Below are 23,497 nucleotides of genomic sequence, written 5' to 3'. Positions count from 1 at the left end.
ACTGAAGAATTGACGCTTTTGAACTGTGGTGTTGGAGAAGACTCTTGAGAGTCCCTTGGACTGCAAGAGATCCAACCAGTCCATCCTAAAGGAGATCAGTCCTGGGTGTTCATTGGAAGGACTGATGTTGAAGCTGAAACTCCAATACTTTGGCCACCTGATGCAGAGTGCTGACTCATTTGAAAAGACCCTGATGCTGGGAAAGATTGAAGGCAGGAGGAGAAGGGGACGACAGAGGATGAGATGGTTGGATAACATCAGCGACTCAATGGACATGAGTTTGGGTAGACTCTGGGAGTTGGTGATGGACAGGGAGGCTTGGCGTGCTGCAGTTCATGGGGTCACAAAGAGTCAGACACCACTGAGTGACTGAACTGAACTGAAAGAGAAAAAAGGTTTATTCAGGGAGGAAACACACTCCATAGACATAGTGTGGGCCATCTCAGAAGCAGGAGAGGTCGAGATATCTTAATGGGCTCTGTCAGGACCAGGAGGGTCCCCATGGCTGCTCCCCAATGCTGGCAGAGAACTCTTCACAGGGAGTGTGGCATGCACGCTCAGTAGGCCCTCCTTAAACCATCACTTCTTCTTGAACACTTGACGGCACACCTGGTCACCGCACGTCAGCTCCTGCAACATCAAAAAGCAGGTGAGCGACTAACAAGCCAGGCCTTCCTTCCACCCACCCCCAGCCCTCTGGGCATCTGAGTCAGAGAGGAGGGGAGATGGAATAAAGAGGACAGTTAGTCATTCCAGGCAAAAAGCATTTCAGAGACCCAATCAGCTGGCGTGCCCTGCAGGTAGCAGTAATTTGATTTTGACACTTGAATTGAGCTTGAACAGCTATAAAAATGAAAAATGCAAAGAAATTACCCTCTTGGGCGGGATTTCTCCTACTCTCATGATTAAAGCAACATCGCTTAATTTAAAAGAGGCAGCAAAGCCACAGTGAAGGGAAGGATCTGAAAGGAGAGTGTTTGGAAGGCCTGGTGAGGGGTTTTCTGGTGTCTGGTAGATTGGGCTGCAGAGGGGCTCCTCCATGCCTGCCTGGGTAGAAAAGATGCTGCCTTTCTTCTGGACAGAGGGAGTCCCCAGGCCTTACCCGCATGACCCTTTCAGGGGAGAGGAAACACGAGTGTGGGACAACCACAAAAATCTTTCCAGTTGACAATGAATCCATTGTCTTAGCCATAGGGACCACCAGGGTTTGTACTACAATTAAAAAAATCTATCATCCAAACCGGAGCATGTAGGGAAAACCATCGATGGAAAACATGGTGACTCCCTCCCATTCATCACTGGTTGACATTGCCTCTGAAATAAAGATCTCAGGTGAGTCAGTCTGGCTCTGAAGGACACCCTGTGAGTGTGACCTGAATACTGACGCTGGGGGCAGGTATCTGCCTGACTCTACAGGTGAATGAATGAATGAGTGAAGAGTCATCCATTGAATGAGTCATTCAGTTAACAAATGAGTGACTGAATGCATGAAGGAGTGAAAGATTTTTCACTCTTTGAATGTTGGACGCATCAATTTTAAAGACTGAAGTGTGAAAAATTAAGCTATTTAGACAGGCGTAATTTATTCAAGGAAATCAGCAATCGTTCCAACTGCTCTGTTCTGGTGCCAAATTAACACAAAATATTTTGGGATCAGGTGGATGTACCTTAGGATGAGAGGGGAGTGCCTGTGATCCACAGGCAGTTCCCAGGCCCAGCTGCCCCCAGTACAACTTGTCCCCATGACATCCCACCCCTATGGTGACCCCTCTCCTCCGAGGCTCACATCACTGAGGCCTGGTCTCAGTCTCCTCCAGGGCCTCTTAATTCTGTGCCTCACATTTCTCCCTAGCTGATCTTTAACAGACTCTCTAAGTTTCTCCTTGGATCTCAGCTTCCTAACTCAGCATTTTGAACTTTCCTTTTAATTGCAGCCATTCACAGAAATAGCCATATAGAGTTCCTCCTGGAGTCCCCTGAGCCAGAAAGGAATGACTTTCTAACTGTATGACCACACTTGTTTGGCTGGAGCTTAGGGGAGGAGGGAGGGCCATTTTTCTTGTCAAAGTGCATGGTGAGGTGAACCAGCAGTTGGCAAAAGCAGAGTAGAGGGAAGCTGGGTGGACCCTGAGACTTACCAGATAGAGCTTGTCCCCCTCAACCCACTGCTTCCAGCCTCGGTTCTCCTTTTCCCCCTTCTGCACGCACACAAGGGCATCGCCTTCCCAGACAACCAGAGTCTGTAATGAGAGGTTTCCAGGCAAAATCAAACCCATGGTCTTGATGGGGACTGAACACATGTAACCTGCAGCCACTCCCGGGCTCCTGCTTGGCTCCAGGACACAGCCCTCAAGCCATAGCCATGCCAGCCTCACCCTCCCTACCCTGCCCCCAGCCTCCTTTCCCCACACTCTTCATTCCAGCCAGACCGGCTAATCACGGCTAGTTCTCTTCTCTTGGAAAGATTTCTATTCTTCCATTTTACCATATGGTAAAGACAGTATTCTAGATCAGTGGGGGAAAATGATGATGAATTTAACTATGTTACCATGTAAAATTTCTGGGAGGGAAAAATAACTCAATGTCAACAGATAAATAACAAACTGGGAAAAGTAGTTGTAACTCATATCAGACAAAGACCTGATTTCCTTATATACAAAGTGAAAGTGAAAGTCTCTCAGTCGTGTGACCCCATGGACTATACAGTCCATGGAATTCTCCAGGCCAGAATACTGGAGTGGGTAGCCTTTCCCTTCTCCAAGGGATCTTCCCAACCCAGGGATTAAACCCAGGTCTCCAACATTGTAGGTGGATTCTTTACCAGCTGAGCCACAAGGAAAGCCCAAGAATACTGGGATAGGCAGCCTATCCCTTCTCCAGTGGATCTTCCCGATCCAGAAATCAAACCAGGGGTCTCCTGCATTGCAGGCTGATTCTTTACCAACTGAGCAATCAGCGAAGCTAAAATGAAAGTGAAAGTCACTCAGTCTGGCTCATTGTGACCCCGTGGACTATACAGTCCATGGAATTCTCCAGGCCAGAATACTGGAGTGGTTAGCCTTTCCCTTCTCCAGGGGATCTTCCCACCCCAGGGATTGAATCCAGGTCTTCCGCATTGTGGGCAGATTCTTTACCAGCTAAGCCACAAGGGAAGCCCTCCTGTAAATTAATGAGGAGAAGATCATTAATCTTGTAGGAAATTCAACATAAGACACCAAACCAACAACTTATAAGGAGAAAAAAAAAACCCTAAGAGCCTATTATACAGAGTGAAGTAAGTCAGAAAGATAAAAATAAATATCGTATATTAACACACACACACACACACATAGGAATCTAGGAAGATGGTACTGATGAACCTATTTGGAGGGCAGCAGGGGAGACATAGACATAAAGAACAGACTTGTGGACACAGGAGGGGAAGGAGAGGGTGGGACAGACTGAGAGTAGCATGGAAACATAGACATCACTGTGTGTAAAATAGATGATCAGTGGGAATTTTGCTGTATTTTGCAGGGAGCTCAAACCTGGTGATCTGTGACAACCTAAAGGAGTAAGATGGAGTGGGAAATGGAGCGGGGGTTCAAGAGGGAGATGATATATGTTTACTTATGGCTGATTCATGTTGATCTATGGTAGAAACCAACACAATATTGTAAAGCAATTGTCCTCCAATTAAAAATAAATAAATTTAAAATACAGGCAAATAAACAAAACAAAAACAAATCCGCCCTAGCAGGTGGCTTTTAAACATGAAAAACATATTCAACCTCACTTAAAAAAAGAGACATGCACGTTTTAAGGTTGTTTGTTTTTCAGATACAATTCATCCTGTGGTCAAAGATCAAAGAGTCTAATAACACACTGAGTTGGAGGGGATGCTGAGCAACATGGGCCCTCATATAGGGCCAGTGGGTATATAAATCGGTATGAATCTTTTGGAGGGCAATTTTACGTTACCTTTGAAAATATAACATTGACCTAGAAATTCTACTTCTGGGAATTCTCCCTGCAGGAAACACATTGGAGGACTGCCCACTGGAGGGCAAGAATAAAGGCAGGGAAACTCCCTAGTTAGCAGTGGACTGCACGGATGACTCCAAAGCTAACCTTGTCATCTAGAACCAGGAGGTGGACTTTCCCTTGGTCCTGGGTTTCCTCCAGGCAGCACTGCTGACCAATTGGCACAGAGAAGGTAGCAGAGATGCAGAGCTTGTGATAGACAACCTGGCTAACTTGACCAGCAGTTTGGAGATGCCGTGAGAGGCTCTAACCTTTTATTAAATTTACATATTTACAAAGTTCACACTCTGCCCCACTTCTCCTCTTTCTGTTCCCCTCTTTACCTGTCTTATTACATGCCTAGGGACAATCTGTACTATCCCTAAGCGGTCCTCCAAGGCCACCCACCTCTGGGCCCACATTAGGCTTGCACGTGAAGTGATGATATCATTCCCATCCAGGCAGTGGTGGTGTGTGGGTACTATCATTCCTCAAGGATGATCCTGATGTGAGCTGGTTTTCTTCCAAGTATGTGCAAACCATATTATGCCTCTATGAATGATATTATGCTAAGGACCAGACATTTATTTTCCTCTCTATCTTGCAAACCCAGTTGGTGATAAACAAACCTGTGTGTTTATCTTAATTCACTGTCCTTGCAACTTCAGGTCTATCTTTTTTTTTTTTTTGGTATAAATCTGTTTTCTATAGATTGTTAAATCTACCTATTTCTAAAATAATATTTGACCTTGACCAAATTATATATTTTATGTACAATTTTATTTCTCCTTATTTAACTCCTCAGCCCATCACAGCATTGTTTGTTACAGCAAAGGCCTGAAGCCTCATAAATCCCATCAGTGGGTAACTGGTTAAATACAGTGTGGTTCCTCCCTTTTCTGCAGTCCTTGGAAGGAGGAGACAGTTCTATATTACGGAGAAGTGCAGTCTCCATAGTGTATAGTTTAAGTCAAAGAGGCAAGGAGGAGGGCCATGTGCATGAAAGAAAGAGGGATTGGGGATGCACGCATATGTTTTGAATATGTCCTCTGCAAGGAGTCAAGAAAATCTTTAATAGTGGTTGTCCCTGGGGAAGGAACTGAGGGGCTGGGGGCCACGATAGGAAGGAATTTCACTTTATAGTGTTTAATTTTTTTAAACATGTATATATATTAATATTCCCCCAATTAATTTAGCAATACAATTTTACATGTTTAATAAAGAAAATATATCTCCTCTTCCTTCAGGGCCATCCTAAGCTTCACATTTTTTAATGTCTTGAAAGTGAAAGTAAAGTCGCTCTGTTGTGTTCAAATCTTTGCGACCCCATAGACTGTAGCCTGTAGCCTACAGGCTTCTCCGTCCATGGGATTTTCTAGGCAAGTGTACCGGAGTGGGTTGCCATTTCCTTCTCCAGCGGATATTCCCAACCCAGGGATCGAACCCGGGTCTCCTGCATTGCAGGCAGACGCTTTACCCTCTGAAAGAGAAGTTTAATTCATAGGTTGCTCTTTTTGTCCTTTTGGAAGGAATTTATTATCTGGAATATTCCAGAGATCCTTCCCAAATAGACAAGAAAGGACTCACATCTTCTGTTTGGGCAAGGACTGAGTCTTCCAGTCCCCAGCCCATATTGTCTTACATATCAAGGACACCTAATGCATGTTGACTGAATGAATGTCTGTCTCCAATAGACAGCAAGCTTCATAAAAGAAGAGGTCATGGCAGCTGTTCATTTCTTCAGCCCCAGACTCAGCATAGTCATCAGCATATAGGTCCCTGAGAAGTACTGTTGAATAAGTCTGTGATTAAATGATTTTGTTGAAACAGAATCTTGAGGATAAATCCACATGGGGAAATAAATGAGCATATGTAGATATTTTCATTGATAGTTCTTGACAGTGTCTTAGTCACCCCACCTTCTTGCTTTAGTTCTGGTTATCACTGGAGTGTACATGTGTCCATTAACATGGAACTAGATGGTAATTGTCCATCTACTTGTCTGCTACTTCAAGAGGCTGTTAGATTTTTGAGGGCAGAAAAGGGGGTCTGATTCATTATTTATCAGTAGCTCCTGACCTAGGCCTCACAGGTAGTAGGGGCTTAACAAATTTGTGGAAGGAACAAAGGGGGAAAATGTTGGTGCATGAGGGCTTGTCCCAATGTTTTATTTTAATAACTCATGTTAGGGAACAAGATTAACTAAAAGTTTTTCTGACCCCAGAGTAAATTAGTTACTAACGATTTGTGGTAATACCTATAATACTGTAGCCTCATTCTTACATGAAGCAAATAATTAGAAGGGAGAAGAAAATAGTTATATGAACTAAAATGCCACCACTCAATTTACTTTTAGTTGTCCTTTATCCATGCATTGGAGGAGGCTTTAAAAAGAGATTCAATTGCCTTCACAGATCTTGAGTTTGAGAAGATGGATATAAGAGAGGAAAACCACTGGTTCTGGGCCATGCTGAAGAGGGAGAGTAGTGTTCCATGAAGATGAAGAGGATGACTTGTAGGAAATTAAAGAAGGAAGTTGGCCTCACATTGCAGTTTCTCCATTACCATGTCCAAAGTGAAGTCGTTCAGTCATGTACAACTCTTTGGGAACTCATGGACTATAGCCTTCCAGGCTCCTCTGTCCATGGAATTTTCCAGGCAAGAGTCCTGGAGTGGGTTGCCACTTCCTTCTCCAGGGGATCTTCCTGATCCAGGGATCAAACCCAGGTCTCCCACATTGCAGGCAGACACTTTACCATCTGAGCCACCAGGGAAGCCCACAAAGTTAACATTAAAAACAACACATGATAGCCAATCAGTCAATCTGCTTACCTGAATGTGTTTCTGCAGAAACACATTTAGAAAAAGCTGGTGATAAGAAAGCCATGTTATGAGACTTTAAGACACTGAAGTCATTAAGGCCCCTGAAAATGGCCACAAGAAAACAACAACAATAACAGCCTGTTATGGTAAATTAGATACAGGTACTGTGTCAATGTTAAAGTTATAGAGGTTGGTAACTACACTGTGCTTATACAAGAGAACATTCTAATTCTTAGAAAATATACACTCAGTTATTTAGGGGTAACCCATAAGATTGCTCAGGAAAAAAAAATGTGTATATACTAGAAAGAGTAAGAACAAATGATAAAGCAAATGAGGCAGAATGTTAACAACTGGTCACTCTTGGTGAAGAGTGTATAGATATTCTTGGTTACACTCTTGAACTTTTCTGTAAATTTGAATCACTCCCAAATAAGTTTTCTTTAAAGAAAAATAACAGCTGTTTAAATTAGGAGCAGTGAAAGACACTATTAGCATGTTAAAACTCTCCCCAGTACATCTATTCTCTAGTAAGGGTCAGTTCTGCCTCCTGCCTCGCCCAGGTGGGGCCCCTCCTGGGGAGCCTGTTTTCCCTGGGCTCTCATGGGTCCTCTCAAATTCATGACTCTAACCACCATCTTCATATCTGTTTTTCCCTACCATTATTTTTTAATTGAGATATAACTCTGATAAGATAAAATTCAGCCTTTTGTAGCATATGATTCAGTCATTTTTAATATATTCACAGGGTTGTAAGGCTATCACCACTAATTAAATCTAGAACATTTTCATCACCCCCAAAAGAAACCCAGTACCTATTAGCAATCACTACTAATGGCAACCATTAATGTCTCTACAGATTCGCCTATTCTAGACATTTCATATAAATGATACAATATGTAGCCTTTTGGGTTTGTCTTCTCACTTAGCGTAATAGTTTCCAAGTTTATCCGTGTTATAGTACGTGTGAATGTACTTCATTCCTTTATATGGTTGCATGACATCCTGTGGTGTGAACATCAATTACTGCTTCATAGTTTTATTTTACTTTGGGTAGCTTGTGTATTTTATTTTATTTTTTTAAACTTTCTGTTTTACATTAGAGTATAGCCAATTAACAATGTTGTGAGTTTCAAGTGGACAGCAATGGGACTCAGCCATACCTATACATGTATCCATTCTCCCCAAAACTCCCTAGCTTGTGTATTTTTGATGGGGCTTTAAATTCTGAGAAATAAGTAAGTGTAGGAAGCTGGTAATTTATTCAACCCACAGGAAGGAAGAAGGTGGTCCCTGAGTCCCTCAGAAAAGAGTGAGATGCATGATTAATGTGGTTTCTTCACTCCTGCCCTTGGACATCACAGAACTGGGCCCTGCAGGGCCCTGAAGGACCTCTGCTGCAACCCATCCCCAACCTCTCTCCTCCAAACTGCTGAATGAGGAGATTTTCAGAGGGGCTCATGCAAATGACCAAGGAGTTAAGACAGTGGTGTCCTGGATCCTGGAGAATAAGAGGATGAGGAGTAGAGGAGCACTACACACAAATGTGCACAGGCATACAGAACAATTTCTGTGTGCACTCGGGTGTGCTATCAAGTGTGAGCAATAGAAATTAATCAGAGACATAGATTCACCCACTTTCTCCCCTCCCTCTTCAGCTAAACGGTTGTAGTTAGGTCACAAGAAGAAGGTAGTGCTGAGGGCACCTGGTCTGTGTTGTATTTCTCATGGGAACAGCACATACTGGAGGCTGGGAAAATTCTGTCTAGGTACTTCTCAGCACCCCCACTGTATGTGTGTGTGTGTGTGTGTGTGTGTGTTTATGTATGTTCATCAGCCCTGGCTTATTACTGCAGGCAAAACATCAACCAGAAGTGAGAAAGTAAGAGCTGATCTGGGAGAGAGGATGGATGGCTCTCAGAGGGGACAGTGTGTGGAAGGGAGAGAAAGAAGGGTAGGCATTATTGGATGGAGTCCTTTAAAAGTGAGTTCTCCAACATCAAAGGTGATAAAAGAATGAGTCAGAGGACAGGCCTGCTTTTCAACAACCCACACCCAAAACTGAGAAGTGAGGGGAAAATGAATCATTTAGAATTGATTAGGTTAAAACAGCAAAGGGATGCAAAAATCCTGAGACAAATCTTCCTATCAGTTCTGGTGTCTGATGATTTGACCTTGCAGCCACACAGTTCAGAAAAGCCTTGAAGATCCAGTAAACCCTTGGGGAGCAATTCCACAAGGGCTGAGCTTCGGGTCTCCTGCCAAGACTGCTCTGATGGAAGCATTTCCAAAGTGCTTTCCATTTCCCACTTTTCTTCAGCAAGGGGCATTAAACGCCATTCAACCCAGACTGAATGACTAAGATGATCAATGTCTCAGGACAACTTGATTGAGAAATAAAATCTTGCCTTTTTGGCTTTAGAGTTGTCCTCAGAGAATGATGACCTCTTTTCCTCCACACGCCAAGAGAGGAGCCAGAGCCCTGGGGGAAGAGTTGAGATCTCCAACTTTGAAGGAGCTCCTGGAAGCACCAGAAAGAGTGGGACTCTGGGGTGAGAGGCGCTCAGGGGGAAAGGCAGGCTGGTGGGTCCTACTTCCTTGTGACCCTCCAAGAGGCTGGCCTTCTGTAGAGGTGAGAGCATGGATAACTGGGCACAGGAGCCTTAGTCCAGCCCTCCTCAGCTTGGGAGTCAAGAGAGAGGTCCTGGTGGCTGTATTGGCACAGAGGGAGTGGGTACCATGAGGCTTCAAGCTGACCACTCCTATATGAACTGCATGGACTTGTGCTGGACTGTGCAATCTCAGGGCACTTTTTGATGCTAAGATTTGGGTGTGGGCATCCTTAAATTGGATTTCTCTTCATTTGTGTTTGTTGGGACTACTCATGTGCAATTAGATTGGGAAAACCAAAGATGTTCACACTGATCGTGAGTGTGGACATGACTGAGATTGGATTTCTCCCCATTTGTGTTTGTTGGGACTACCCAGGTGTAATTGCATTTGGAAAACCAAAGACATTCACACTGAGCATGAGTGTGGACAGTACAAGAGTTAGTCACTGGGCTGTGATACCACCAGGTGACCCAGGAGGAGAGAAGGACCTGCTGTTGGTCTCGTGTGCCTCACCACCACCCCACTTCTCCCTGCTACTACCAATCTCTGCCTTATTCCTGAGGGCCCCTTGGGTGAGGGCCTGCCTCTTCTGCAGACTCCAGTTCTCAGGCTTGGAGATCACTTCCCACTCTGCACTCAGTTGTCTGCTTGCCTTAGGTGCCTCCCTATATCCAAACAGTACAAGAGGCTAGAAGTCTGCCTTCTGATGCACAGAGGGTTTCCTCGATTATGTCCTGCAAGTTAAGGTGAGGCTGAGACTGAAGACACAAACTTGACAGAGATTTCTCTGAGTTACTAGGATTGGAGAAAGCCTGACTTCATCTAGTCTACTGATTTTTGGGTGTGATTTGCATTACAATTTTCTAAAAGATAAATAAATCAGTTGGGATCATCTAAAATGGAGATATTGCATATAGAAACATATGAATGCTCAACAGCTCCTGAAAAGAATAAAAATTCTAGCAATATGAGGACTTCATCTTCTATGGCAATGCTTGGCTGCTGCTGAGGAGGGCTGCCCTGTGATGAAGCTATGCTATTCAGTTGGCATCAATATCATCCTTCCCTATGACTCCCCCTGGCCTTCTTCCCTTTGCCTGCCAGGCCCACGTCAGTCTATGAGTCAGTCTCTTACTTTGGATACTTGAGAGGTCAGTATCCTTTAATCTCTCCCTGGCTTATAAGCTTCACGCAGAGGCCAGCCTGCTTCTTCCCACTAAACGTTCAATATTTGCTTATCCAGCATCACTGAGTCCATTCTGGTGCCCCTCTCCTGATGCCTCGCAGGTTGTTTCAGTCATTGTTCCATTGTAAAGCCAAAAACCAGCCCCTGCACCAAGAGCATGCCAGTGAAAACTCTAGCCCAGTCAGTACCTGAACTTTCCGGTCGTCCAGGCCCTTTGTATGCTCTTCAAACTCCACCCCGACTGTGAAATCCACATTATAGTTACGGAATGTGCTCTTGGTTTGCGTCTTGAACTTATCGCCGTCTTGCTCAATGATCTTCGTCTGAGTCAGATGGATGGCGATCTTGCGGGTGGCAAAATCAATATCTGTTGGCACAGGGAGTCGTGAAGGTTATGAGGTGCTCAGCCAGACTCATTCATTTCTCTAACAAGGCCAAGCACTCAAGACCAGAGACGCGGATCTCAGGCCGGCCACTTAAGTGGGAAGCGAGAGCCGTCTTGTACACGGCCAGTCCGGGCATCTCAGCCAACTGTCAGGAAACCCAGGGTCTCTGGGAGCCTACTTGGGGGCCCTGATGAGAACAGGAGGTAGCAGGCAGAGCTCACCACTGAGCTGCAACTCCCCAGGGTGTGTGTGTGCACACATATACACACACATGCATACATATATACAACATGCACACACCTCTCCCCCACAGCAGCTCCCTTCTATCTATTGACGTATTGGCTTCCTCCTAAGAGTTTGCTGAACAGAAGTCTTTGTGGTCTAAGACAGAAAAAGGCTGTTTAAAAGCAACCAGTCAAGATCCTGGGTAAAGACAGCACTTTCATTCATGCTCTCCAAAAGGAAGCATATGTACAAACTTCCATTTTATAGCAGCTTTAGGAGGTTGTTCTGCCTTAGTCATGGCCCCCAGCACAGCTTAGACATACATCAGACACTTAATCAACACTTGCTCAGAGCTTTCTTTTGTTGTCTTTAAGGAAAAGATGAATAATTGTTTATATTTTGATTACAAAAAATTTCAAACAAACTGAAGTAGAGGGGAGAGTACAAGGAACTCAGCACACTCACCATGCAGAGTTCATTACTGTTCAGTTTTTGTTGTATCTACTCCATTTACACCTTTTCTTTGCCTTGATATTTTAAAGAAAATCTTATTCATTTCCTAGAGACTATTTGTAAGTAAAAGGGAGCATGCCCTTCAATAGTGTGTTTCATTTCCTAAGCTTTTCATTTTACAGCAAGAATCTGAGTGCTGAGCCTGCCTCCTGCTAAACTCTGTACATAAAATGGCACCCAGGCCAAAATGTTACTGTCCTGTGAAAATGATGTAGAAACAGAGGATAGTACCAGAACTGTTACATTCCTATCCTTGTTACAAACATCATTAAGCTTTTGGTCTCTAGCCAAATCATATCTGACATTTGACCCTAACGCCTGTGAAATTTCATGCTTCCCTGGTGGCTCAGATGGTAAAGAATCTGCCTTCAATGCAGGAGACCTGAGTTTGATCCCTGTAAGGAAGATCCCCTGGAGAAGGGAACAGCAACCCTCTCCAGTATTTTTGCCTGGAGAATCCCAGTGGACACAGGAGTCTGGTAGGCTACAATCCACGGGGTCACAGAGCGTCGGACATGACTGAGCAACAAACACACACACTGTGAATTCTCCAGAATCGTTGGATGTCAGTCTAAATCTTTAATTTTTTTTTTTTTAGAGACAGTTTACCTAGAAGATTTCAAAACACACTGAGATTGATTCTCTCATAACCCAAGGTAATAATGACTTCAAGAGTAAGAACAGTTCAAATTCACTGAATGCTGTTTCTCTGAGAATTCCAGCCTCATCTCTATGGTAGTAGCTGATTAAACTTCACATTGTGTACTATCTGGTGGGGGATAAATACTATTGTGCCCAAGAATGAGACTAGCAGTTATCAACACTTCATGGAGTAACTGTCAATTTAGAGAATGAACAACTCCAGTGGTTGCATCCCCACCCTTTCTGCTATCCTTCCCTGGATAGCAGCGATTCACTTCCCTGAAGTGAAGCATCACTTCACTCACCTTCTCTCCCCATTTCCTTTCTGACCCATTTCTTTCTGAATCCCTCTTTGGTCACTACCACTTACTCTCTCACAAAGGACCAAGAAGAGGTCCAAGCTGGATGCCTAGATCACAGCAGAATCCAGGAGGGATCTCAACTGGATGGTCTTTGGGATCCTAAGTTGTATAAAGCCAGCTTTTATCATAAGGGGCTTCCCTGGTGGCTCAGATGGTAAAGAATACACCTGCAATGTAGGAGACCTAGGTTCAATTCCCGGGTTGGGAAGACCCTAGAGAAGGGAATGGCTGCTTACTCCAGTATTCTTGCCTGGAGAATCCCACGGATAGAGGAGTCTGGTGGGCTACAGACCATGGGGTTGCAAAGAGTCAAGGCATGACTGAGCTACTAACACTTTAATCATAAGGGAATAATTTCAAGTTATGTTAGGCAACCCAGAAGGTAAAAGGATTACATACCATAAGTTGAAGAGACAAAAAGGTTCAAGTTGCCCTAAACTGATACATGAATGCTAGCACCTTGCTCAACTACTGTTCATTATTAATACTATTTATTGAGAACTTGCCACATCTAAGAATTCACTGATGGGACCCAAAACTGGCTGCCCATCTGCATCACCTGGGAAGATGTAAAAAGTATAGATTTCTGAGCCTTATCTCAGACCCTGAATCTCTGGATAGTTTTAGACCTTAGATTTCCTTAGGGGGTTGCTTTTTGGGGAAAGACTTTAATAGTTTAAGAAATTTGAAAGCTGCTATTTAAGTATGAGGTAGGAAAAGTCAAGGCTAAGCCCGAGGACAGGGTCCTCATGCATAGGTATTATGCAGAAGGCAAGTCATCTCCTTGTTTTGCACTTAATGAGGCGATGATGGAGGAACCGCACCCAAGACAAAAACTTTGTAGCATCTGAGCAAGAGACTCTGATGTGAAAACCGTGGAGCATGCGCAATAAAAATGTAAAGACCGCCGATGATTGGATGAAAGACAAAGCAGCCACGGCAGCCTCCTCATTCTTGTGATCAAGAGGATTTCTTCACCCAACACAGGAGCGGAGATTATGTCAAGTCATCTTCTAGTAACCCTGGCCACATTGTAATATCATCATAGTATGATTAGCATTGCAGTTTTGACCCCACCCTCACACCTGTGGGTTTCAAGTAGGTGCTACGGGAGAGATTAAAAATGGAGCCTGGTGGAAGTCCAAATAAGGAATTGCGGAGGATACAATCATAGGAGAGGGAAAGGGGAGTCACTCCCACCTAAGCCTGGTAAGATTAAGCCCATATTCACAAACTAAGCTACCCCTATTCACACCTCTCTATGTAAGAACACCTGCGCTCTTCTTCAAGGATGCAACTTCAGCTTCTGCCCTAAATAAACTGCTTCTTTGTACACTCTTCCACACATACTGTGCTTCTAATAAACTCTGTGCTTTCTTTATAATCTTGGTCTCTTTGTTGAATTCTTTCCTCAGAGGGCTAAGGTTCTTTCACTTGCAGAAATCTCTCATGGCATCTCACTCACAAATCTCTCTGATGACATGGAGGCCCAGAGATGTTAAGTGTCTTGTCTAAGGTTACACAGTTGAGAAGCAATCAGAGGGTTTGGCATTTGGATGGATGTGTAGAAGATCAAGTTGGGAGGTGAAAACAGAGGTTCTGAGCTTAGGGAACCAAGGTAGAATCAGACAAATTGGAGAAAAAATTTTACAGGGGCACTTAGGAGCTAAGTTTTAGGTAAGGTGACTCTGGGGGCCATGCTGTCTGAGAACCTTCAGGGTGATAGTTAAGACGCGCCTTGGAATCAACCAGGAATGGTGCCCCATGGTAGAACCTTCCCTGGGAAACTTCACTCACTCCATTCTCTCACAAAACCCACAAAAACCACAGATATTATCTCCATTTTACTAATGAGGAACCTGGCTTACAGAGGCTGTGCCACTTGCCTTGGATTATACAGTGAGGAAGCAATAGAGGTGGTAATAGAACCTGTAACTGATGGCCTGTCTCCAGAGCTAGCTCTGTGCTCCATAAGCTCTGGGCTGGCCCATTGCATCACATCAGACCACTCCAGTTTGTGCACTTTCAGGGGCTGCCCAAGATACCAGGAACTTCTGACTCTACATTTCCCCTGGAGCCACAGGGCTTCTCGATCCAACTGTGTGAGCCCTCCCTGTTTGGAGTAGCTGATGTTCCCCAGAGCTCATGTGCACTGTCCCCACCAGACAGAAATTGCTTACTAGGCCTACGACTCTACAGGAATTCAGAACTGGAGGAACTACACTCCAACCCTGGACGTTTTCTGATGGCTTCAGCCTTGTGGCTTACAAAATGGTACCTGGGCACTTTCAAGCCATACAGCCTGGGTGTTTGGGGGGGAAGGTGTGTAGGCCCCAGGGTGTGGGGGGAGATAAATGCCCTCTCTGCCACTCTGAAGCCCCTGGGCATCTCAGCCAGCATTCACAGAGCCCAGGGTGCCTCATGGTGTTTGCCATGGGTTCAGTTCATAAAAGACTAGTGGTCAAAATTATTTTCAAATGGGAACTCATGATCAACTAAGTTTGAGAAATGAGGAGTTAAAATCAAGACAGGCTGGCTGTTTTCTATGCTGAAAAACTTCAAGGAGCCTTTAATCTGGAAAAGATTCTTTGTAGCTCCAACAGCAGGGTACAAGATGTAGCCTCTCCCAACTTTGCCTGTGTGCTAAGTCACTCAGTTGTGTCTGACTCTGTTCGACCCTGTGGACTGTAGCCCGCCAGGCTCCTCTGTCCATGGGATTCTCCAGGCAAGAATACTGGAGTGGGTTGCTGTGCTCTCCTCCAGGGGAACTTTCTAATCCAGAGATCGAACCTGCTTCTCTTACATCTCCTGTGTGGGCAGGTGGGTTCTTTACCACTAGCACCACCTGGGAAGCCCTTTCCCAACCTTACGTGGCTGTAGAACCCCCTATGGTGGGATTTCCAGCTGGTTAGGGTTTCACAGAACATAATACAGGAAGGGCTGACAAAACTCCTCCTGAGGCCTTTATCTCTGTCTCCTGGTCCCTGTAGTTGTGAAAATATCCCCTGTTCAATTTTTCTCCCTTTAAGGCAATAGTTGCCTTGTTTGGCAAGGAGGACTAAGCAGGACCAAGTGGTCAAGTATTTCTGATTTTAAAGTGAATCCTTCCTTAAAATTGCTAAAAGCTGAAAAAGAGTCTTCCACCTTCCAGTTGGTATAAACATGTGCTTATGCTAGGCAGAGGCTAATATCACCCTCCGACTCATGTTTCTCTCCTTCTGCCCCAGAAATGCAGCCTAATGAGCCAGGTGATGTCTGGGAGTCTAACTTTAGCCACATCCCTGGTCACTAGGGTCCAGATCTGGAAGCAGCACAGAGCAGCAGCTGTAAGTGGAGGTATTTACTAACTGCATCAGGCTATTTTGGGGATTAAATGTGATGGTGTAGGAGAGTTCCGCCTGGGAGCTGGTGGCTATGGTAATGGTTCCTTAAGTGGTAGCTGCTGGCATCGTTGAAATCAGCCCCCAGATTCCTCAGAGTTCTTTGCATTTTCCCAGATACCCCCTGTACCTCTTTCCCTGAATCCCTGCCCCTCCCCACCCAGCCTCACCTGCTCCAGCACGTTCTACCCTTTCCTGCCTCCTTCCTCACCTGCTTTCCAGGCCCAGAAGTTTAGCTCCCAGGAGGCACTACCTGACATTCTCCTCTTTTTCATGGGGTTCGTTGCTCTTTTCTCCAAAGTCTCAACACTGTGAGGCCAAGGACGATGTTGGCTTTTTGCTCTGTGTCCCCATAGAACCAGGCCCAGTGCTGGGCACACAGTGCGAGTTCAAGAGATACTTATGGATTGGTTAATGTGGGCACTGTGGTCTAGGACAGTGGTTCTCCAAGTAAGACCCCTGGGCCAGCAAGCAGGTACATGAAAACCTTTTAGAAATGTATATTCTGCGATCCACCCTATACCTACAGTAGGGGGTTGGGCCCTTCTTGTTTTTACAAGCCTTCTAAGCAATTCTGCACATGTCCACAATTAGAATTCCTGGTGTAAAAGAGTGAGGGTGAGATCTGGGCAAAGATCCTATCTCTGATCTCCCAGCTGTGTGACCTCAGGGAACTCACCTTCCTGTCCTGAGTTTGTTTCTCATAGTAAAGTGGGGAAAGAAAGCTCATCTCATAGCATTATTTATGTAAGGATTCCATTAAAATGATAGGAAAGTGCTTTACCCAGTGCCAAGGAGCTGGTGGGTATTTGATGCAATTGGCGCCTTCTCTTTGATCTTTTCAGTTCTGATCAAACAGTGGTCAGGAAGGCCTGGTGGTCTAATGGTTAGAATTCCAGGCTTTCACTGCCAGGGCCCGTGTTCAATCCCTGACCAGGGAACTAAGGTCCTGCAGGCCACACAACATGGCCAAAGATAAATAAAAATATTTTTTAAATGCTTAAAAAACAAAACAGTGGCCAGATTAGCATTCAGATCCTATTTATGCATCTCCACAGCCATCTGCCATTCCACACAGCCCAAGGGTCCTGGGCTCTGAAGGAACAGTCAGAATGCTGACTAATCGATGCTCTCCCTCCCTAATACAGCCCTGGCTTCCCACAAGGGCATTTAATCCAGCCTGATCAGACCTTCGTTTGCATGGACTGGTTTCCTCACACCATAGTTTGGCCAAAGGGTAGAAATTTGAGTTCCTGCTCTAGTCCTCTGTGCTGAGTGAGGTCCAGGCTATGCTAAACCCTGTTGGAGTCACAGGTAGGAGACGAGGAAATAAAACCACGGATCATGTGTTAACCCGATGAAACAGAGGGGAGGGTGTCACACAAAACCATGGCTGACTCTTGAATGACACAGGTTTGAACTGTGCAGGTCCACTGATATATGGATTTTTTTCAATAGTAGCTACAGAACTACACCATCTGTGGTTGGTTAAATTTGCAGATGCAAAACCAAGGATACGGAGGAACTACATGTATAGGGAGGGCCAACTACATGTTCTGTGCACAGTTTTGACTGAGTGAAGAGTCAGGACCCTTAACATGCCCCCACTGCACACCCACCCCCCTGCCCCTGTTGTTCAAGGGTCGACTGTACTAAGGAAGAATTGGGAATTACAGAGAAATTTAGAAATCTAAATTTAAGTGGTCTTCAGAGAGCAAGTCTATTTTTACTCCACAGATATGGAAATCAAAGCTCAGAGAATTTAAGTGACCGGTTCAGAGGTACCCAGCTAGGAAGTGCTCCTGACTCTTTGCCTACAAGTACATTCTGTTTATCATTTACAACTAAGGCTCCCCAAACAGAAATTATTGCTTGTCCCTGGTTGTTCAGAGAGGTAGATCGCATCTAAAAATGTCTATTGCCAAGAGAACAGGTTTGTCCTGGAAATACCAGCCCCAGTCAGTCTTTCTGACCAGAGCCAGGGAATCTTATTAGAGGCTCTATGCAAATTGAATCAAACATCGTTTCTTCTCTGGATTGAAAAATAGCTTGACCTCTTGGCTACCCTTTACCATATGCGCCAGCTAGTTAATCATGTCACCTCTGCTCCACCCCAGGGAAGGGAGCCAAACATTCTCTTGGTGGATTCTCGATATTTCTAATCAAAAGGAAAGGTTTAACTGCTGCTGTAGAATACACAAGCACACACACACACAGATTACAAAAACACTTCCTCTTTGTACTTTGCAGGGAAAATTATTTTCCTGATATGGTATTTGAACACCAGGGTTATCAAATGTATTTGATCTGCTTTTCTGGATTAAAGGTATCTCTGAGCTTGATTTATAGCCAGGTGAAATGAATTTCTATCTCAGAGGAGAAGGTCCAAAGGCAAGCTATTTCTGAATAATATATATGGCTTGTAGCTGCTGCAGAAGAAAAAAAAAAAAAAAACCACTGAAGTGACTTTATTAAAGCATACTTTTCATAACTGCATTTTGAACAATGCAAGCCATAAAGTTGAAATATGAGTATGCTACTCAACATTAAAATGCTTTGTAATGTGCTTGTGGAAAAAGCTAAAGTGGTAGGCTAAAAGGGCAGGCGAGCTTTGTAAATTAAAGAGCAGAGATGCACACGGATTCATCACATGAAATCTGAGACCCATTCCAAGTGCAGCTTCCATGGACTTCAAACCTGGACTCTTAATTTACAAGTCATCAGCATTTAAGCAGTTGTGAGAAGCAGAGTGAAAGAGCAATCTTCTCCATCTTTCCATGCCATTTCCTCCTCGGGATAATCCATTAAGAGAGGAACTGTCTTTGCCCCATCCTGCCTCCTCCTCTCTCACCCTCATGGACTTCTCCAAATATATTCAAAGCCTTCCCTAGACAGCAGAGGCAGGCTGGAGACCCTGGGGAGCCTGCGTGCCCCCTTGTACTTTTTATCTCTATGCAAACTGAATCAAACACTGCTTCTTCTCTAGATTGAAAAAATGACTTTGTGCCCCACCCATAGTCTGGTCCTCACCACTGGGATGGGGGTCAGGGAGGAGGAGATGCCAGTACACACCAGGGAAGACCCATAGCAAGGGACCAAACTTATCTTCAGCGGGGTTTTTCCCACAACACTGTCCCTGTTTGAAACTCCAATCAAGTAAAGATTTTGGCAAGTGTTAACCTCATTGATTTGTGAGCACCAGCAGCAATTTAAATGTCATGAAGCTAACTCTTTGTTAGGTCATCAGACATTCATTCATATATTCATTTATTCATTCATTTCTACCCAGGGACTCTGAATTATTCTCTTGCAGTGTTTCTGTCGTGTGTCTGCAGTGTTCTGAGCGTTTCTCCTGCCTTCGCTGGAGGTCCCCATCCTGACGAACCTTGCTCACTGTGAAGCTCCCTCTCCCCTAACTCCATATTAGTACCCTCACCTGGGAGAAGGAAATGGCAACCCACTCCAGTATTCTTGCCTAGAGAATCCCGCGGATTCTCGGATTCTCCCGAGGAGCCTGGTGGGCTGCCGTCTATGGGGTCGCACAGAGTCGGACACGACTGAGCAACTTAGCAGCAGCGGCGGCACCTGGGACAGTGCTGCAGCAAGGGCTTGGGGGCTAGAAGCAGACACACTGGGCTCATGTCTGAGCAACACAATTTTCCAGCCAGAAGTGATCCCTGGAAAGTTTTTCCACTTTCCTGACCTTCAGCTTCTTCACTCCTTAAAATGGCAAGCATTCCTTTGGCTTTATCCCTGACTCTACACTGAGTTCTAGATCTTATATCAAGATGCCAATTTTAACACTCTCCTTGGATGCATCACAGCCATCTGAAATCAAAATAAGCAACTCAGAATTCTTAATGCATCGCCCCCTACCCAGCACCTCTATCCAAACTTACTCCTCTCCATGTTTCCCCATGTCAGCTGATGGAGTTATGGTCTTCCCAACTATGCAGGCTTCAACCTGGGGGCCACCTGCATTTCTTCCCATTCAATTTTCATCTGAAAGTCCTGTTGGCTTTATCTCCAAAATATTCACTAAATCTCTATCTTCTCTTCTTTAGTCCTGGGTATCGCCCCAACCCAACCCACCAGCATTTCTTGCCTGAACAACACAGAAACCTCCTGAGTGGGCCTGCTTGTTTCTAGTCTTGCCCTCCTGTGGTTCATTCTTCACACTGTAGCCATAGCAAACCTTAAAGAATATAAATAAGATGGATTAAGTCTGCCCATCATAAGGCCTGACCTACCACTGGGCTCAGCACATTCCCGGCACACCAGTCTTTGCATATTTCTCGAACACACCCAGAGCCTGTGTACTTGCTGTACCTGAAACATCGCTTTTCAGCATTCAAGCCTCACCTCCAGGGTCACCTCCTCAGACAGCCTTCCCTGATCACCCATCACTCTCCTCCCAAAATTCCTTTCTATTTTCTTTAAAGTACATCATCTTAAACTGTTACTCTCTCTCCTACTAGCATGCACGCTCCACAAAGGAAGGGAGTTTGTTGCCTCATTTACTACACTTCGCCAATGCCCGGAGCACTTCCTGGTGTTCCATAGGTGCTCATGCATTTGTTGAAACTGAATTAATTAAATGAAAGAAAAAATATATAGGAAGCTCATGATAGCATGATACTTATCATGGCATGAGAATTGTTTGTACCTGTGCTCACCTCTGATGTTACACTTTGGTTCCTTCAGAGTGTAAGGCTTTTGAACCTTGTGGGTAATCAGGAAATGCTTCCTGGCATAGACCACTCAGGTGGGAGCTCCTTGACTTCAGTCTCTAAGGCTACTGCCATCCTGGTAAAATTTTTCAGAGACCCACTAGGACTTTTTGCAGTGGCCACTGCTCTTTTAAATCTGTGCATGAAAATTTCAGTGAAAAGATGCTCTTCATCGAAGATGATCCTCACTTTTTTGTATGAATTAAGGGAATTGTATTTTTCCTGATGTTTACAATGTTTGGAATAAAAATTTCCCAAAAGATTCTAAGTTCAATGTTAACTGGGTATTTTCAGAAGAGATGCCTTCCATTATACACTCCTATTTTCCTGATTAAAGTTACATGGTGGTGTTTTGTTTTCTAGGCTCATTCTTGCCTCTTCTCCACTTAGCCACCAAATCTGGTCTGTTTCCTGCTATGGACAACCCCCTGGCTGCCCTCCTTGGCACCGCTCTTGCATCTTCCCAGGGCCACAGTAACCGCTTCTTCAGTTCTCCGACCATCTCTGCTGGCTGTCAGGGCATTCATGGACTCTCTCTTCTCTCTACAGTTCTTCCCAGGATTCTCTTCTTGCATGATGTCCTTGGGTGATGTCCACATGTGATACATCACTTCATGATTCGGCCCTGGTACCTTTTTGACTCTTCTTGCCCCACTGCCTTGGTAATATGACTCCTGCTTCCCTTGGCCACAAACATCCTTATCAATCCAAACTTGGCATATGCCCACAGGGCCAGAGCTAGCTCTATCTCTGTGTGGAGCACTCCTCTCCTTCCTTCAAAACTCCACCCAGAAGCACTTAGGAAGACTTCATGTATGCCTGCTCAGTCACTCAGTCATGTCCAACTCTGGTGACCCTATAGACTGTAGCCCACGGGCTCCTCTGTCCATGGGATTTTCCAGGCAAGAATATTGGGGTGGGTTGCCATTTCCTCCTCCAGGGGAACTTCCTGACCCAGGGATTGAACCCAAGTCTCCTGTGTCTCCAGGATTGCAGGCTGATTCTTTACCACTGAGCCACCAGGGAAGCCCGAAGAATAGGCATCTACAATTTTAGCTAATTAGGTTTTTTAAAAATTATTATTATTTTATTTGGCTGTGCTGGGTCTTAGTTGCAGCATGTTGGATCTAGTTCCCTGACCAGAGATTAGACTCAGGCCCCCCTGCATTGTAATCACAGAGTCTTAGCCACTGGACCACTGGGGAAGTCCCAGGAAGCCTTCAATGACCCGTCTATTGTAGCTCTCCAACAAGCACCCACCACCACACACGCTTAAAAAAAAAAAAAACTATGTAAATTTCAAATGTATAGCATCATAATTCAGTATCTGTGTAGATTGCAGACTGATTCTCACCACAAGCCTGGTTACCATCCATCACCACACAGCTTACACACTTGCGGTCACCATTGTTCTATCATCACTATAGTCCTTTCAGACCCAAGGGACAGAATCACCTGCTGTCCTATCTGTGGCAGATTATACTTTCTTAAATAGCTGTTGCAACATAGTGTTGCAACACTATGTCTCATCCTACTGGATGTTCTTACAATGTGATTTTGACATTTTGAGAGGCGGGATCTATGTACCTTTCCTTTGAATATAGGTGGACTCAGGACTGCTTCAACCAATAGAATACAACAGAAGTGATGCTGTGTGACTTCTGGGTTTGGGTCATAAAAGGTCATTCAGCTGCTGCCTCCTTTCTCCTTGCACACAACCAGGGTGATGTGAGGAAACCCAGGCCATGAAGGACACCACAAGTAGACCATAGCCCTGGCTGAGGTCTCAGGGGCTGGCCAGCACCAAATGCTAGACACAGGAATGAAGAAGCCTTTGAGATGGCCCAGCCACCGTCCTGCTACAATGGAGCGAGAGCCTCCTAGCAAGATCTCTCTAGGTGAACCTGGTCAGCTCCCACATCTACGAGAGGCAATAATAAGATCACTGTATAAGACAATAAGGCCTCTATGTTTTGGGGATGATTTAATCACACTGTAGTAGAAAATAGGAATGCAACTTGTACACGGCTATAGCTTGACTGGCTGCGCCATTTTCAGTTCTTTGAGAACAGAGACTGGGCCTGGGCCTGCCTCAGATGGCACAGTCCCTGGCTTCCACGGGCAACGTCTAAAGCTTTGGTAGAGAAGCTGAATGATACCCCATGTACACGCAGTGCTGGCTTCACTCTGGAGCAGAGCGAATGGACTCTCCCCTGCTGTCCTGTCACAGCACTGGGACCTCACTTTGAGGGGTCTGCCCCTTAGACTGAAGATCGCTCCTCCATTCTCTGACCCCCTGATCCAAGTTGAAGGAGGACCTCAGGACATGACAGATTCCTCAGGGAAGAGGAGTTCACTGGCTGCTCTTCTCACTGTCAAGAAAGAATCTAGGGCCTTAAGGAACACCAGGAAACAAGATACCATTGGCCTTTGGCACTCACTCTCTGAACAGCTAATGACCTGGCTAATTTGGGGCAAGCCCAAAGGTTGCCCTGACATGTCACTGCTGAGGCTGGCAGCCAGGTCATGTGGGGAGGCCGGGTGTGGAGTGAGTTGCCAGCTGGGAACAAAGCCAGTTTGTCCCCCAACCCCCTCCCCTCCCCCCCAAAAAAGAATACTTCCTTCCTCCTGAACT

General features: G+C 45.0%; 1 protein-coding gene and 1 non-coding gene across 5 annotated transcripts in view; one reads left to right on the top strand and one right to left on the bottom strand.

Annotated features, from left to right (window-relative positions):
• Positions 1-375: 375 nt before the first annotated feature.
• Positions 376-23,497, bottom strand: part of RBP2 (retinol binding protein 2) — a 34,810-nt gene continuing 11,688 nt past the window's right edge. For all 4 annotated transcript variants that reach the window (XM_043474114.1, XM_043474117.1, XM_043474116.1 and 1 more), the window contains exons 3-5: positions 10,813-10,991; positions 2,139-2,240; positions 376-630 (exon numbers count right to left, since the gene is read on the bottom strand). In XM_043474114.1, coding sequence (XP_043330049.1) covers positions 580-630; positions 2,139-2,240; positions 10,813-10,991 — 332 coding nt within the window. In that variant the 3' untranslated portion in view covers positions 376-579. The remainder of the gene's footprint in view (positions 631-2,138; positions 2,241-10,812; positions 10,992-23,497) is intronic.
• On the top strand, positions 6,811-6,944 carry LOC122445675. The gene has a single exon (XR_006270631.1). It is a non-coding gene; the product is annotated as a small nucleolar RNA SNORA33 (small nucleolar RNA).

Source organism: Cervus canadensis, chromosome 7 (genome assembly GCF_019320065.1).
Source record: "Cervus canadensis isolate Bull #8, Minnesota chromosome 7, ASM1932006v1, whole genome shotgun sequence".
NCBI classification, from domain to species: domain Eukaryota; kingdom Metazoa; phylum Chordata; class Mammalia; order Artiodactyla; family Cervidae; genus Cervus; species Cervus canadensis.
Note: the sequence above shows the minus strand (reverse complement) of the source record. Positions and strands in the feature narration are given on the sequence as shown.